A 15018-nucleotide genomic window follows, 5' to 3' on the forward strand; every position below is an offset into this window, starting at 1 on the left:
TCTGATGTCACTCACTCTGCTTTGTGCCCCTCTGACCTCTTATCTCTCTCTCTCTCTCTCTCTCTCTCTCTCTCTCTCTCTCTCTCTCTCTCTCTCTCTCACTGTCTCTCAATCACCCACTGACTCTCTTTTGATATCCATCTGCCTGTAGAGCTTTGATAACATTTCCCAACTGTGTAATACAAGAATAAGGCCACAGACACACATGTGTATGAGGAACACACACACACACACACACACACACACACACACACACACACACACACACACACACACATAAACAGAATGTATAGTCAAAGCAGAGTGAAGGAGAGGGGAAAGTCACCCACATGTCCTCATGTACAAAAGCAAATACCCGCTGCCCATAATAACAATGTGTCAACCCGATTGGACGGAAGATACTTCAAAGGCCTCCAAAGATGAATGGCTCCTGCATAGGTTGGCTCTGACTGATAAGGATAGGAGGAAATAAGACGGAGAGAGAGAGAGAGCGAGAGAGAGGAAAACAAGCTTGAATCCTGACTTCACTCCTCCATTGATATATCATTTATTCTGTCCAGTCAAAGCCATTACTTTGTAGCAAGGTGAAATGGGGAAAAAACAAGAGAAGTGTGAACTAGAAAAACCCAATCTGCACCAAGGGATGACTTTGAGATGGAGAACAATTACTTTTCCTCCTTTTTTAAAAATGTATCACACGATTATCCAAAGGCAGTCTTAGCCTAGCTATAGCCATAGCTTTCTGAATGTGAAGTCTTGTAAGTATAACCCATCTTTTTTTTCTGTTCAGGAATGGGTCAAAGGCGGTTGTATTGTCTCTCAGTTGGTCTGTTTTGTCAAACATCTGTTAATATGTCTACAAAATAACATTCATTATTAATGCAGCCTGATGACCCTTGAATGATTCTTATTCCTTTCCCTTGTTCCTTCTTTAGTGATTTTCTCCTCCCCTCACCGTAGTGAAAGTGAAGTCTCATTTCTCATTACATTGAGTTTTAGTTCCAGTTGGTGACAGGGGGGGGTTCTATAGGTGTGCAGCACTAAGTCACACAGTGGAACGCTGCAAGTTCAGCCAGCCGCACCGACCATTGATTATGTCTCCGAGTTTCATTTTAACATTTCGGTAGTGCTCTTTTCTTTCCTCAGTCAAGGAACTCCGCCGATCGAATAAATAATCTAGCATTTCCTAGTCTGCCGGTGGTGGCACTCTTGCTCCAAAATCGACTTCACCCATAAGTCGCCATTTGCCAATTCTGTCTACTCGGCATTGTCATCACCACTCAGGTGTGGCGTACTCTGTTTTGCTAAGGCTGAAGTTGCCTGTGCTTCACACTCATTCCATATTGATGAAGGGGGGAAAGAGTAAGTCAGACAGTGCAACTTGTAGGATGTTGCTTAGAGACTACAGTGCTATATTCTGGGTCTAAAAAAAACAGGCTTGCTCCAAGAATAACCCCAAATGAGGGGTGTTGCTTTTGGGAATGTCATAAAACGAGGTAGAGGCTGCTGGGAGAGGCCACTGAGTTATGATTCTGATCCTGATCGGACGTGAAACGTTATCTCTTCACATTAGCCTTCCAGGGTTACTCTCTGTGGCACCAGATACAGATAGTCTTCGCTCAGCTCAACTATCAGCACTCCAATGTGTGGTGATAGGTGAGGTGTGTGTGTGTGTGCGCAGTTAACAGGTGTGAGCTCACAGAGTGCATGTGCTCCTGTTAACGCGCCGCTCTCCCCTCTGACACACAGTTCAATGGGTTTTTCTCTCTAACAGTAGATTGATAGTCGCGGCGAGGGCGCAGGGAGAGACCCGAACAGATTGCTGTGGTAACCGCATCCGTCACATCAGCCAATACGGCAAGTTTATCAGGTGGAGATTGACTCTGGACTGGGGGGGGGGGGTCCCCTCTCGTGCATTGGAGCCCTGTGTGCTCCAGCCTCCACTAAAAAGGCCCAGAGGCATGGCCCTAATGGATGTGACGTCAATACGGAGAGGGAAGAGGAGGGCCATTAAAAAAAGAGCATCAGGGAAATAAAAGCATTTGTGTGTGTGTGGTGGGGGGGGTGTCTGTGTCTGTGTGTGTCTCTACGTATCTACGTGTTCGGTTGCATGAAGGCAGATAGATGGCCTAAATGCGGAGCCAGGGAATTTTGCACGAATACCATATGCAAATGTTATCCACACAAATATTAAGTGGTTTTGTAGGGGGGGGATTTTTAAGTTTATCGTTTAAAGAGTCTCAGTGAAGCAGGCAGAGAGGGAGAGAGGGAGTATAGTGAGTACATCAGTATGAGCTGTGTGTATCTCTGGCAGGTGTCTGTGGGCTGAAAGAGGATCCACACATGAGTATGAATAATAAAACAGACAAGGGGTGCCCGCGCGGCGCACGCTCTCTCGCACATGCATAGATGCAAATGCACATGCACACACACACACACGCACACATTTTTCCACTCCGCTGGTGGATGAACAATGCTTTAAGAATGTGGTCTACACAGAGTCCTCGGAGGACAGTAGAGATAGAAAGTGTTTTAAAAAAACTCTAGATCCCAATGCTGCATCAGTGTGTGTGTGTGTGTGTGTGTACGTGTGCGTGTGTGTTTACACAGAAACCGTGCCGTATGTTTGTGTGGGAGAGTAGTGGGTGCTACTCTTTGGAAGTGGAGAGCGCTAATGAATCCAACTTACCCAGCATCCCTCGCTGCCTAGCGACCTCGCCTCTCAATCACTCTCAATGGGCACCTCTTATTTATAGAGCCATTATTTTTAGCCATCTATAATTTCAGCCCTCCACCTCTTGAAGAATTAGCACAAAAGAACATTGGAGGGAAAGATTGGAGCCAGAAAATTGGAGGGAGAGAGACAACCTGAAAAGAGATAAAAAATCAATTGCATCAAGTTCATTTTGTACATGTTGTTTTTTTAATAAGATAGCTCTTTATTCAGTTTTGGCATTCATTAGTATGAGTTATAAAAAAATCGTTTTGGTGGTGATGTAAACACTTTGCAGTAGTTAAATAAAGGGACTTTGCAAACCAAAACCAAATATTTATCTTACCAATTTAATTGTAGGGATCTTCTGAGGGAAGAGACGCGAAAGTCAAAGGGGTTGTTTACGAAGTTGATCTTTAATATCTAAAATGTCAATTGCATAAAAATTAAATGACACTATGTCTAGAGCCACACTAGCGTCTCTGTGAGGCTGCATACAATGCCAACGTGATTACATTGACAATTCTGACATGCCAATGTTTGAAAGGTTATGTTTACCATGTTCACCATATTAGCTTAGCAGGCGAGGTATTCTTAGTACTCCATGCCCTCTTTAACTTTGCTTTACCAATAAGAAATGAGATCAGTGGAAAACACCTTTTTAAGGTCAACAACTGGAGAGGATGCATTTGTCTCCTTTAGACGTTGATTTATTGCTTTTGTTTTATTTGGTGACTTCCTCCGCTCCCTGGCAGCGTTAAGACATATGCAAACTAATGTTCAAGTCAAGGTAATGTGTTATCGTTCTGAATCAGTTATGATTCGGCTCATGTATACTAAGTTTACCGCAAGGTCTCTGAGCCTGTCTTTTTTTTTCTTTAACCGGTGCTGCGAAATCCAAGTTCCTTGAGGTGGATTGGCATTCATAGAGAGAGAGAGAGAGACATGGATGCACACTAACTGACCATGAGACAATCGAGTATAGCGAGAGAGTCAGTTGTGGAACATCAGTACTGCACAAGTCAAGTCCATGAAATCAAATCTTTATCGAAGGCAACTGTGTGAAACCGTTATGTAAGTGGTACAGAGCTAAGGGTCAGACTTCACCCGCAGAAATGTAGCTTGGTGTGTATGCGTGCTCTACAACTGTGCGTACGGCCTCCTGTCTGTTTTCTAACGCTCAAGACTCGGACTGTGGATGTCTGCCTGCAGGCAGAACAAGAGGGGAGAGAAACATGGACTTGGCAGGCCTTGGGTTTACCATCTGTTCCAGTGGATGTGGTCAGTCTGAATTAGGCCCTTCTGTTCGTCTCACACACACACACACACACACGCACACGCACACACACACACCAACCCATCCTCTCTCTAACTGGCTTTGTATCATTTGCTGTATTTCTTCCAGCCTCTTACACACACTGGAATGGTGCATCTGGCTGTCAAGTCTGCCGTTGTCCCGTGGCCATGTGTCTGGACTTCTGTTCAGAGGGTCTGTTGTTTCAGGGAGAGAGAGAGAAAAGAAAGAGGGGAGGCGGCGGTGACGGGGAGGGCTCATATCGATTCACACCCGCTAGCAACGCGTGAAGAAGCTGCTTTCATAATCCTTTCTCTCTTAAATAATTCACAACCTAGCCCTCAAAATTTCATCATTGGCTACATACAATATCCCGCACTAGCAGCTAGCGTTGTGAAGAATGAGCGAGCAGGTGGGAGATGGTTAGGTGGTTTATATCCTAGTTCCAAGAATAAACAAAACATTGATTACAGACCACTTGCGTCTGTGCAAGTGGTCCAGTGAAAGCATTACACAAGTATTACATTGTCTTTGATACAATTATATTAAGTAAATTAGTAGACAAATGATTGTTGATTTGCCCGTTTCAGCAAAAGTATCTCAATTACAAATAATAAAAAAGATGTCCTTGCATTAGTTACCCACATTATTTTGTTCATTTTGTAATGTTTTTAGACTAAACTATTTTTTGAAGACCTGAAGGCTCACACAAATATAGACTTATTATATGAAAGTCTCTCATTTGTCCTGTCAGGTCCACACTGAATTGCTTCGAAAAAAACTCACACTGTCTAATCATTTGAATTGACTAGTGTTTGATGAAAACAAGATAATAGCCTGTTGCAATACTGCTCGATGGTGTGTGCATTGTGCACAGCAAACTCTGAAATCATAATGACAAGGGCTGTGGTCAGTTAAAACTGCCCACTTTCATGAACAACATTTTTTAAGAAGCTTTCAATGACTGGGCTACTTTATGGAACTTGCTTCCAGGGTTTATTTTAGCTGCCAGTGGTAGCACAGAACAGATCCTCTTATGGGGCTTTATTTCTCCTTTGTTCTTTGTTCCTTTGTCATATTTATTTCCAAAACGTCCTCAATGATTTGGAATCAGGTGCCTCTTTGTATAATTGTGGTAAACTATTTCATAGCTGGCTGGAAGTCTTGATAATGTGTTATGTTGTCACATTTTCAGAGTGCGATCTACTTTCTGAAATATCATTCAGGGCGCTGTCGGGCGGCAGTGGACAACTATAACAGGAGTGTCTTAGACAAAAGGCTGATGCGGTATGTGGGTTAAAACAACGAGGCATTTCCCTGTGTCATGCCGAGACTTCCAGGTGAACGTTATGAGAAAGGAAATGTATTCTGTGTGATAATAATATCTTTGTTTTATTTTCAAAGGTTTTTTTATTAAATCACAGAGTGTTAAACAGCTGCAATACAATGGATTATTAATTTTTTCCCATTTTTTTCCCTCCCGAACATATCCCACCCATATCCCACCCAATCACAAACATTCCTGCATTAAGAAATCAACACAAAAAGCAATACACAAAACAATACACAACGTAAAAAAAAAAAAATAATAATAATAATATCTTTGGCTCCCCCTGCTACCCGGTCGTCCTTGGCTGTCCATGGGGAGTCAGTTAGCTGAAATACTAAAAAGACTCCCCTTCTGCTAAACTGATACTGTTTGATACACTGACAGCTGTCATCTTCCATTGTGGAGGGATGTCCTCCCATCTTGCAGTTGACACAGTAGGCTCGTTCGACCTAACTTTCAGCTCGTCTGGAAAGTAGACGAGAGTAGCCGAGTGCAGTCGGGGGAGTGACGAAAATGCCTGACTGAAGCCGGACAGCTCCGAGTCGGAAGTAGCGTCCTTGTTGCGGATGCAGTTCGTTTTCTAGTTTTATTTTGAAGGCCTATTAGAAACATATTCGCAGGAGAGTCACACATGCTACAACCGATTAGAAGCAGAACACAACACAAAGACGAGTAAACACTTTAAAAGCGAGGGGCATCTTCAAAACAAGAAACGAGATATAATATCCCCATTCCCCACACATCTTTATCTTTCTTGTTACTTTACTAGAACACCTACTTTTAAGTGATAAAGAATAATTTACAAGAATAATTTACAAATCCAAATAAAGGAGGTTTAGTATTTCTCCCTTCACATAACGAATATGATCGGCCTAAATAAAGAAGGTCTAAGAAAAGATCCCTTATTATTATTGTAGAGATGGATATGATGAACTGTATTATGATGTGTAACAAACAAACTACTTGTTGTAGTTTTGGTCTGGCTTTGCGACACTACATGTAAAATACAATTCCCAGACCATTTAGATCACTTGAAATAAGCCTATGATTTAATCTTAATGGTATAAAAATCACTTCACCAAGATCTTATGTGACTCAAGTTTGTGTTCACTTTTAAATATATCTATACAGGAGAGTTACACATCCAAATTATTTCTATGTCAAGGGTTCAGAGGTTTAACTCTGATTAAGTACATTTCTGCTTAAATGCATATTGTGGCGGCCTAATGATTAAACATAAATTAAAATCAAAAAGAATGGATCGTAATTTAATTTTGAGCGGTGATGTCAGACTTTTGCCTAACCAATTGGGGAAACGCATCAAAGGCACGAGGTTTAAACTCCCAATTAGCGCTCAGCTCCGCCTGTCAGCAAGACGTTTCCCATCAGACATTTCGCTCCCGCAGCCCGTGGGGAGCAACTGCAGCGACTTGCTCCAGTGTCTGTGTCCGTCTTGATACCGCGGGACTTCAAAGTCTCAAGCAGCCGAGCCGCAGCCAGCCACGGGTGCAAGTGGGACAAAAAGTCTAACCATAATGCAGTGCGCTCAGCAAGACGAGCGTCATAATTGCGCAGGTCTTAGCAAGACGGCGACAGGTCGAACGAGCCTAGTGACACAATGTAGGGGAGGCACAAACCTTACAGTGTCATTGTCAGTGGGAGGGGTTAGCAAAGAACAACTAGGACCTAGTTGATGTCCAGTACCTCACCCACAATACTGAGGCCAAGAATACACAAATTGCTGAAAATGGCGTATGACTCAATAAGGCTAGATATTTTTGTTTAGCCTTAAAACAGTTTAGGGTTCTGTTAAATTGTGTCTGAATATTCCTGTTTTAGTTTGCGTCAACTCATGACTAGCAGCACTTTCCAATTTGGCATTCAATACTATTCCCATTCATTTCTGGCCATTCTTATCCTGTGGCTAGGATTAAACAACACAACATGATATTTTGACATCTGCTGAGTGGGTGATCACTCATCAGCGTGCAATATGGCAGAACAAGTTTTGCCTGGTTGGACATCTACCAAAGGATATTATATCTTAAACAATACGCCACGCTGTGCACAGCCCACTGCAACATGCTCTGATAAATGTTTGAGTAATTTCACATTTGATAGCATGGGCAATTATAACAATTATATCCTGGGAAACGCACACACACACACACACACACTCACTCCACTGACATGAGTTCTTCCCTTCTTAACTTACAACAAGGCAAATGAAACACCAGACAAATGCTGGTCTTTGTCATAGTTATTTTATTTAATTAGGTTGAAGCTGCAGAGAGAGTTGAATTCTCAGTGTAGTTTTCATTAGATTGACCCAAATACTTCAAGAAGACATTGCCATATATGGATTGTTCTTTTGTAACACTGGAGTAATAAGAATGGAAACTTCTTGTTTTATTGGACTCCGTTTTATCTCCTCATTCACCGCAGAATCATAACACTGAGAGACACAGGAACCAGTGCACCCCGTGCATGACAACTCATAAGCGGTTATGTCTCTTTTGAAACTTGGCATCATAAGCTACAATTTCTATCCAGTATAAATATGGGATGGTAACAATATCTAATGCGGTATATCATGTTCTCTAAGTATAATTGAAGGAGAATGTGCTTTAAATGTAACACAACATCACTTCATTCTGAGTTGGCTGTTGTGGTTGTGGTTGTTGAGGCCAATTTCACTCATGATGGAGGTTAAGTGAGTTTATCACACAGCTGTGTGTGTGTGTGTGTGTGTGTGTGTGTGTGTGTGTGTGTGTGTGTGTGTGTGTGTGTGTGTGTGTGTGTGTGTGTGTGTGTGTGTGTGTGTGTGTGTGTGTGTGTGTGTGTGTTGCGCATGGTGTTCATATCAACGCTGGTTCTAAATCCAGATCTCTGTTTGAAGGAGTCAAATATGGGAACTGTGCAAATCCCTGGTGAGAAGAAAAAAAGATAAAAACTACCAAACGGTATTTGGAAACAGGAAACTGGAAGGATGACTTACAGCTTCCCTCTTGTCCAAAGTCACAGTAAAGAGCGAGCACACGCTCCCTGTGAGACTCAGATACTCTCTGTGTGCTCTCCCATCCTCTCCCCCTCTCTGTCAGAGCGGCAAGCAGAGGAAATGGCACAGCAGAGGGGAATGGGGAGGACTGTTACAACTTAATTTACCCTGCCTGAGTATATGCTGCTTCAATTCAAGGAGAAACTCACACACATGTTTATAGTGCTGTTAATCATATCCTGAGGAAATGTTTTGCGAGGAGAGTGTTTTGCCTTCATGTAAACCCAGTTGACTGCTGTACCTGTAGACCTACTCCAACGTATATGGGGGATGTGTTACAACTGTGCAAAGTAGCGGGCGTTTCTGTGAAGTTGCAAAATCTTCTCTTGAGGCCTCCTGTGCAGTGTGTGCCTGCAGCGCACCGACTGCAGCTTTATCAGCCCTGCTACTGTCAGCCAGTCTGATAACAGTGCTACAGAGAGACACACACATGTACCGTATGTGTGCGTGCATGTACAAATACTGCATCACCGCTCAATGCCAAGTTGTTTTGCTCTTCTACGAGGCATAGTGGGGAATTACTAGTTTGTAAGTAGGTGGGCGTGGGTGCTTTGTGCATCCATCGTGGTGTTGTCAATTTCTGCCAGGATTTTTTTTTTGTATTTTCTAAATGTGTTGGACAAGATTAAAAATATATAAGTAACTTTCATTTACAGTTTTAACATCAAAATGGACTTACAATGGGCTCCTGTGAATAGCAATAGCAGAGTGGTTTAGTTAGTGTTGAGTCAGTGAAGGCCCCGTGCAGAGCGCTTTGTCATCCTGGAACGTGTCCAGAGATGTTTTTGGTCACAGTGGAGTTCAGTAAAAAGACAGTTGAGATTGTATCAGCACACAAAGAGCCCACTAACGTTTCATTTTTCTCTTTTGCTTTTCTGTGGCTACAGATGAGGGTAGGATAACAGCCACAACTTAATCTCACTTTACGGGAGTTACACTTACTCCATTGTGCATTTGCTTTTATTGAAGGGGTGTGGTCATCCCTGCAGAATGGTGACCTCCTTTTTTTGTATGGGGGAGATAACTGGGCCGTGGGAGGATCACATGCTCCCTAACCTTTATTTATACAGGTAAATCCCATTGAGACGGAAGACTCTTTTGCAAGGGAGACCTGTTTTCCTTTCCCACGTTACCATTCACACACACATTTATACACCGATAGCAGGCTAACTATCGACATTCACACGAGGCAAGGTGGGTTAAGTGTCTCGTCCAAGGACACAACAACCATGACACAGGTGGCAGGGCGGGGATTGAACCTCCAACCATTTGATTATCAGCCGACCTGCTCTACCAACTGAGCCACAGTCGCCCCACAGTCCCGTATGTGTGGCGGACACATTACCAAAGTATCGGTGACTCGAGCCATTGTTGTCTATGACCCTATTTCCTGCAATAGATACACATCTATGCAAAGTTTACAAGCTTTTCCTCCGTTGTTGCATTGTTCGTCTGCTTGTTTTGTGGATATATTGCTTGCAAACTCTCTTATCTCAGAGTATAGTCAGATTCATTTGGACTTGTCTTTATAGAATGTGTGGGAGATAAGGGGGTATAGCGTGGCGCAGGGGTCGCATCAATTTAACAATGTGGGAGCAGCGACATCGGCTGACAGCAAAATATTTTTAACCCGAGACACAAAGCAGGCTGTCGTCCCAGTCACAAACACCCTGCCACTGCCTTTGTTATCTCTCTGTTGCCATCCGGTATTGAGAGAGACCACCGCTCTTCTTCTTCTCTTCTCTTCTCTTTTATGTCCTCCGCTCCGTCTCTCTCTCTCCGGGCTTGCCTTGTCCTATCTCCCTGTCAATCTTTCACTCACCAAGTCACCAACTCATACATTCATTCAAGCCATCGCTCCTCCGACTCATTCCGTCACTCTTCTTGTGCCATTCACAGACAGCAGACCATATCTCGCTAGCCAATCACGCTCAGGAAACTGGAACTCACTCTTTATTTTCTGCTCTTATGTTCCCTTTTTTCTCTCTTGCTCTCTCCTCACACCTTATCTTGCCCTTTCCTCTTTCAATCTGTGCAACTCAGCCTTGAGCCTGTCAGACACAACACTTTGAACCAGACCGAAAATAACTTGCACGTTGCCCTGCTCTCTTTCGTGGTTGGTGTTTTTTTTCTGTCTGTTATAAAATAAAGTAATAATAATAAAAAGTTGATATGTACTTACATACACATGGACTGGGCGAATAAAAAAAAAACGAACATCCATCTGAGGTGGCGCTATAGATGTCGAGATTCTAAAAGGGGCTGAGAAAAGAAGAGAGAGAAAGGTTGGATGAAAGAGGAGGACAATGAGACATCCGTAAGGAGAGAGAAAGCTTTTTTTAGGGAAAAACAGAAAAAAATGTTTGGTAGAAATGAGAACCAAAGAGACAAAGATGGATGAGTGTTAAGATAAAGATGGGTTCCAGAGAGGAAAATAATAGAGGAAGGAATGAGAGGCAATGGAGGAAGCAGGCTGGTACAGATAGCATGAAAAGAAACAAAAACAAACTCCAGAAAAATGGCCCAATGATGGATGGCACGTTGGGATAGGCCACAGCCGGGGTCAAAGTTAATTACCTAGCTCAATAATGTCCAGGATGTTTTTGTTGTGCGTGCACGGACGAGGTTTCACATTCACAACTGCCTAATGCACAGCGCGAGAAACAATATCAAAAGGGAACCAACAATCAGAGAGAAAGAGGGGAGACATTGAAACTCCCTTAAAAGACGTTCACGGGAGATGGATTAGGGAGGGAAGGCGGCCAAGACAAAACAAATTAAAATCTTCATGAGCATAAAGTAGCCGCAGCATTCTAATGCCCTGAAGATAATCTCTTCTCTGTTTTGTTGTTGCACTAGCCTGTCAGTGAGGGAAATGCTTTGGAGTCAACATACACACACACAGACACACGCACAAACGCACGCGCACAAACACACACACACACACACACACACACACACACACACACACAAAGTGCCCAGTGATAGAGGTGAGCTATCTCAAAAATGTCCTGAGCCTTGCAGCAGTAATGCCAGGCTATTAGAGTTAACTGCTGACCTGTAGGAACCAGCATCGACAGCCATCTCGCTCTCAGCATCCCCCTCTAAGCTGTGTGAGAAATTGTACACCCACTGCTTACCGAACGGGCTGCACTTTTTGAGCTGCTGCATCATCGTATGGGATTTTTTTTTAAACAGTTTGGGGTGACTAAGCTTGGAAGATATATCTGAAATTAAGCAAACATCTTCCAAAGTTTCCATCAAAAATGTTATAGATTTTGGGTACAGGGTTAAGAAAACGCCCCTTGTTTTACTGATGAAGCAGCATACCTATTAAGCTGTCACTTAGCCGGTGCTGCTGAGTCACTTTATTTCAATACAGAGTGAGCAATCAAGCGAGCAGCCAGCAGTCGTCCTTTCCTCTCAGCAGTGTTTGCTCGAGCTCCCTTGCAGCAAAATGGGGTCCGCACCTCCACAAGGGTAATAATCACAGAATATCAGGCGTAATTGCGAAAGCTTGTTTGTCATTTATCAAAGGTTTTACCCAGCTGACATTGTTCTCATGTGTGTGATGCAGAAGACAGGGCTGATTGTGATGGAACTGTTTGAAAGGTCATGTTCAACCTGAGCCCAGCAGTTCCACGCCGACTTTCACTTTCATTGGTGTGTCAGACGCGGCGCTAGACTGATTATTTGAACAAGGACATGTTGCGAATCTAACTCTTGGGATTTGTCTTTGTTGTCATTTTATTGTATTGAGTGCAGGGTATGACTACTTGATTGTTTCTCATTTTCTACAGAGTGGGGGTGGATGCAGATGAAAAACCAGAGGACATTTCTCTTGAGGTAAAACCACCTTTTTTGCATTCGGTAATCTGTATTTTATCCACTCTCAACTACAAACCTATTATTTTTTCTTTTTTACTGAAATAAAGCACAGTCAAGGAAAGCTGGTGCTTTGCTAAACCATTAGAATCATTGCAAACAGTAGCTCTAATGATCTACTAAGAGTTTTCTATGACATGGTTAAGATACTCAAAGGGGATCATTTTCAGAATATGACGACAACAATTACAGACGCTAGTAGAAGGCTACACCATTCGTGAGGCTTTAACCGATGCCATAATAGTAAAATTATCTTTCTATTTACAGTATTTTTTTGCCTTCCAGACGACTTTACCATATGGAAGCCAAACAGCTTCTATCAATCCCTTATTCACAATACTTAGAAATAAGTTGCGCATTAAAAGTGATTCTAAACTACGCACGCTTGTAGTCAGTATATTCTGCTGTTAGCCGGGTTTTCAACATAGCTGCCATTGTTACAGCTCTCCTCACCGGAGGGAGCATAATAAAGTGAGAGAGCAGTGACACACATCCAAAGACAATGTAACTTCATTTGCTTAAAAGCTATTTTAATCACCACAAAACTAGTGCTGCGGGTCTGTGCTGCATCCCACAATGTGTTTCGACTGCTGGAATAGGGCATTGGTAGACCTATACTTTTTATGCACATTCTACATGACTTGGATTTTACTGTACAGTATATCCTGCCATCCTCTTCCAACAACACTTAACACACTCCCACTTAAAGGTGGAGTCAGCAATTCTGGAGAACGCTTGTCAAAATCAATGAATATCTCCTCACTATCCACTTTCTGGCCGTTGTGTGTGTTTGTGTGTGTGTTTGTGTGTGTGTGTGTGTATGTGTGTGTGTGTGCACACGCGCTCTGGCAAAAAATCCAATGTTAATACACAGCCTAGGCTCTGTAAACTGGTGTGTAAACAAACTACGTTGCTTTTTAACAGCAGATTTTATTTTGCTTTTGCCTGCTGCTAAATAACAGTCTGTAGCACGTCCTTCTCCGGCACACAGTCCCTTCTGAGTGTGCCTTTTTGTTGTGCGGGCACGTTGTCCACCCAAACACTCCCCCCCCCCCCCCCCCACCATACCGTCTGCATGTTGGCAGCACTCCATCCCCCTCTCTTTCATCTTCTCATTTGACCTGACTCTTATCTGAGCACTGTGAATGGGAGACGGTCTGGGCAGCTCCCTGGCATTCTCAGGCCAAGGGAGAGCAGACAGAATAGGCAGCATGGCCGGGTAAAGGCTGGGGGAGGATCATCCCAAAGCTCTGGGTGCTCTTTCTTATGGGAATGCGTTAAGTGTAACCTTGACCAGACTAGCCTAAGTAAACACAGGAACCGCTTTTTGTTCTATACTGTAGCAGGACTGGATATTTTTTTTTGAGAACAGGATTTTCCTATAGTAGCACAGCGCCCAATTTAAAGGGGGGGGGGGTCATTGGATATGGCCCCGCTGACCATCCAGGGGTGCAGCAACGTAAACAGCCACCACCACCCCCCTAGAGGGGTCTTTGTGTGTCAATGAGTAACAGTGGTTCTCTCATGGTCTACAGGTTGCCACAGGAAGGCCAGACACAACACGGGGCCTGTGGCACAGACTGGACTACAAGTATCCTTTCACCGCTTTCTTCTTTCTCCCGAGCACTCACACATCTGCTCGTGCTCACTCAGTGCTTGGTGTTATGGCTGTGGAATAGTATTATACAACGAATACAAGCTGAGTGTTTCATTTCAGGGTATGTGAAGAGAGACCTTTATGGCAAAACAAACCGTTATTTTATAATCTGCCGCAGGTGGGTGGTCTGCCAGAACCTATACAGTAAACAGTAAATGGTTGTATGTGTGCAGTGGAATCAAAACACAATGTACACATATAAGGACAACTGATATAAAATATGTAAAATGCATCTAAGAATGCATTCAAAAGTTTTGTATGTTTAAAAAAAAATATATATTTTGTTGAGACAGGTTTGTCTTCATGCTAAGCCAACAAGCTGTTAGCTGTAGCCTTATGTTAACTGTACAGACATGAAAGAAGTAGCGATTCCGTAACCTTATAACTATTGGCAAAAGACTGAATAAGCTTATTTCCCAAAAATATCAAACTATCGCTATAATGTCTTTGCTGTGGAATCGACTGGATTCCTGTAAGCAGACAATGTAGTTGACTCATTTTGGCCCTGTCCCCTGCAGTGAAATATGCGTGAGGACTGCGATAAATTTTAGCTAATCTAATTTTACCCGCTTAATGGCCTCGTGAACCCCCGGCTCCGGTGCTCAGTATAGGAACTCATCATTTTACTTTTATGGACTCTATCTGCGCTCCGAAAAGAAAAATGAGATGCAGGTCTTCCGGTGAGTATTCATTGAATGCATGAGTGTGTCAATGTTAATGTTAGTTTTGAGAAGTTCTATATCGGGAAATATGTTATTGGATAAACCATTAACCACTCACTGGGGATTCAGAAAGAGCAGGTTTGGCATTTTTTGGCAAAGCTCTGTTTATGAGTCAGTCATTTTTCTAAAACTTCTTCTCTTCACAACAAACTGTCGAGTTGTATAAGAAACATGCATCATACTTTGGCTTATTGAATCGTGCTAAATCTGTTTTCTCTGACTTGATAGGAGTATTCTAATAAGTTAAATCACAGTTCATGAGTTAATAGCATGTATTAACAGTGTCTTTAGAAGGTTTCAAACTCCCTCTCCTGTTGTTTTGTATTTTAAGATGTTGCAAGGGCGGGCGTGTACCAATG

At 42.9% G+C, this 15018-nt stretch overlaps 1 protein-coding gene across 1 annotated transcript in view; it reads left to right on the plus strand.

Moving 5' to 3' along the window:
- The window catches only part of LOC307267682 (sodium/hydrogen exchanger 9-like), a gene marked incomplete at its 3' end in the record, with an annotated part of 60379 nt that extends 46420 nt beyond the window's left edge, over positions 1–13959 (plus strand). The window contains exons 13-14 of the mRNA XM_080050065.1: positions 12196–12241; positions 13816–13959. Coding sequence (XP_079906191.1) covers positions 12196–12241; positions 13816–13959 — 190 coding nt within the window. The remainder of the gene's footprint in view (positions 1–12195; positions 12242–13815) is intronic.
- Positions 13960–15018: the final 1059 nt, after the last annotated feature.

Source organism: Ammodytes marinus (genome assembly GCF_949987685.1).
Source record: "Ammodytes marinus genome assembly, chromosome: 21".
Lineage (NCBI taxonomy): Eukaryota > Metazoa > Chordata > Actinopteri > Uranoscopiformes > Ammodytidae > Ammodytes > Ammodytes marinus.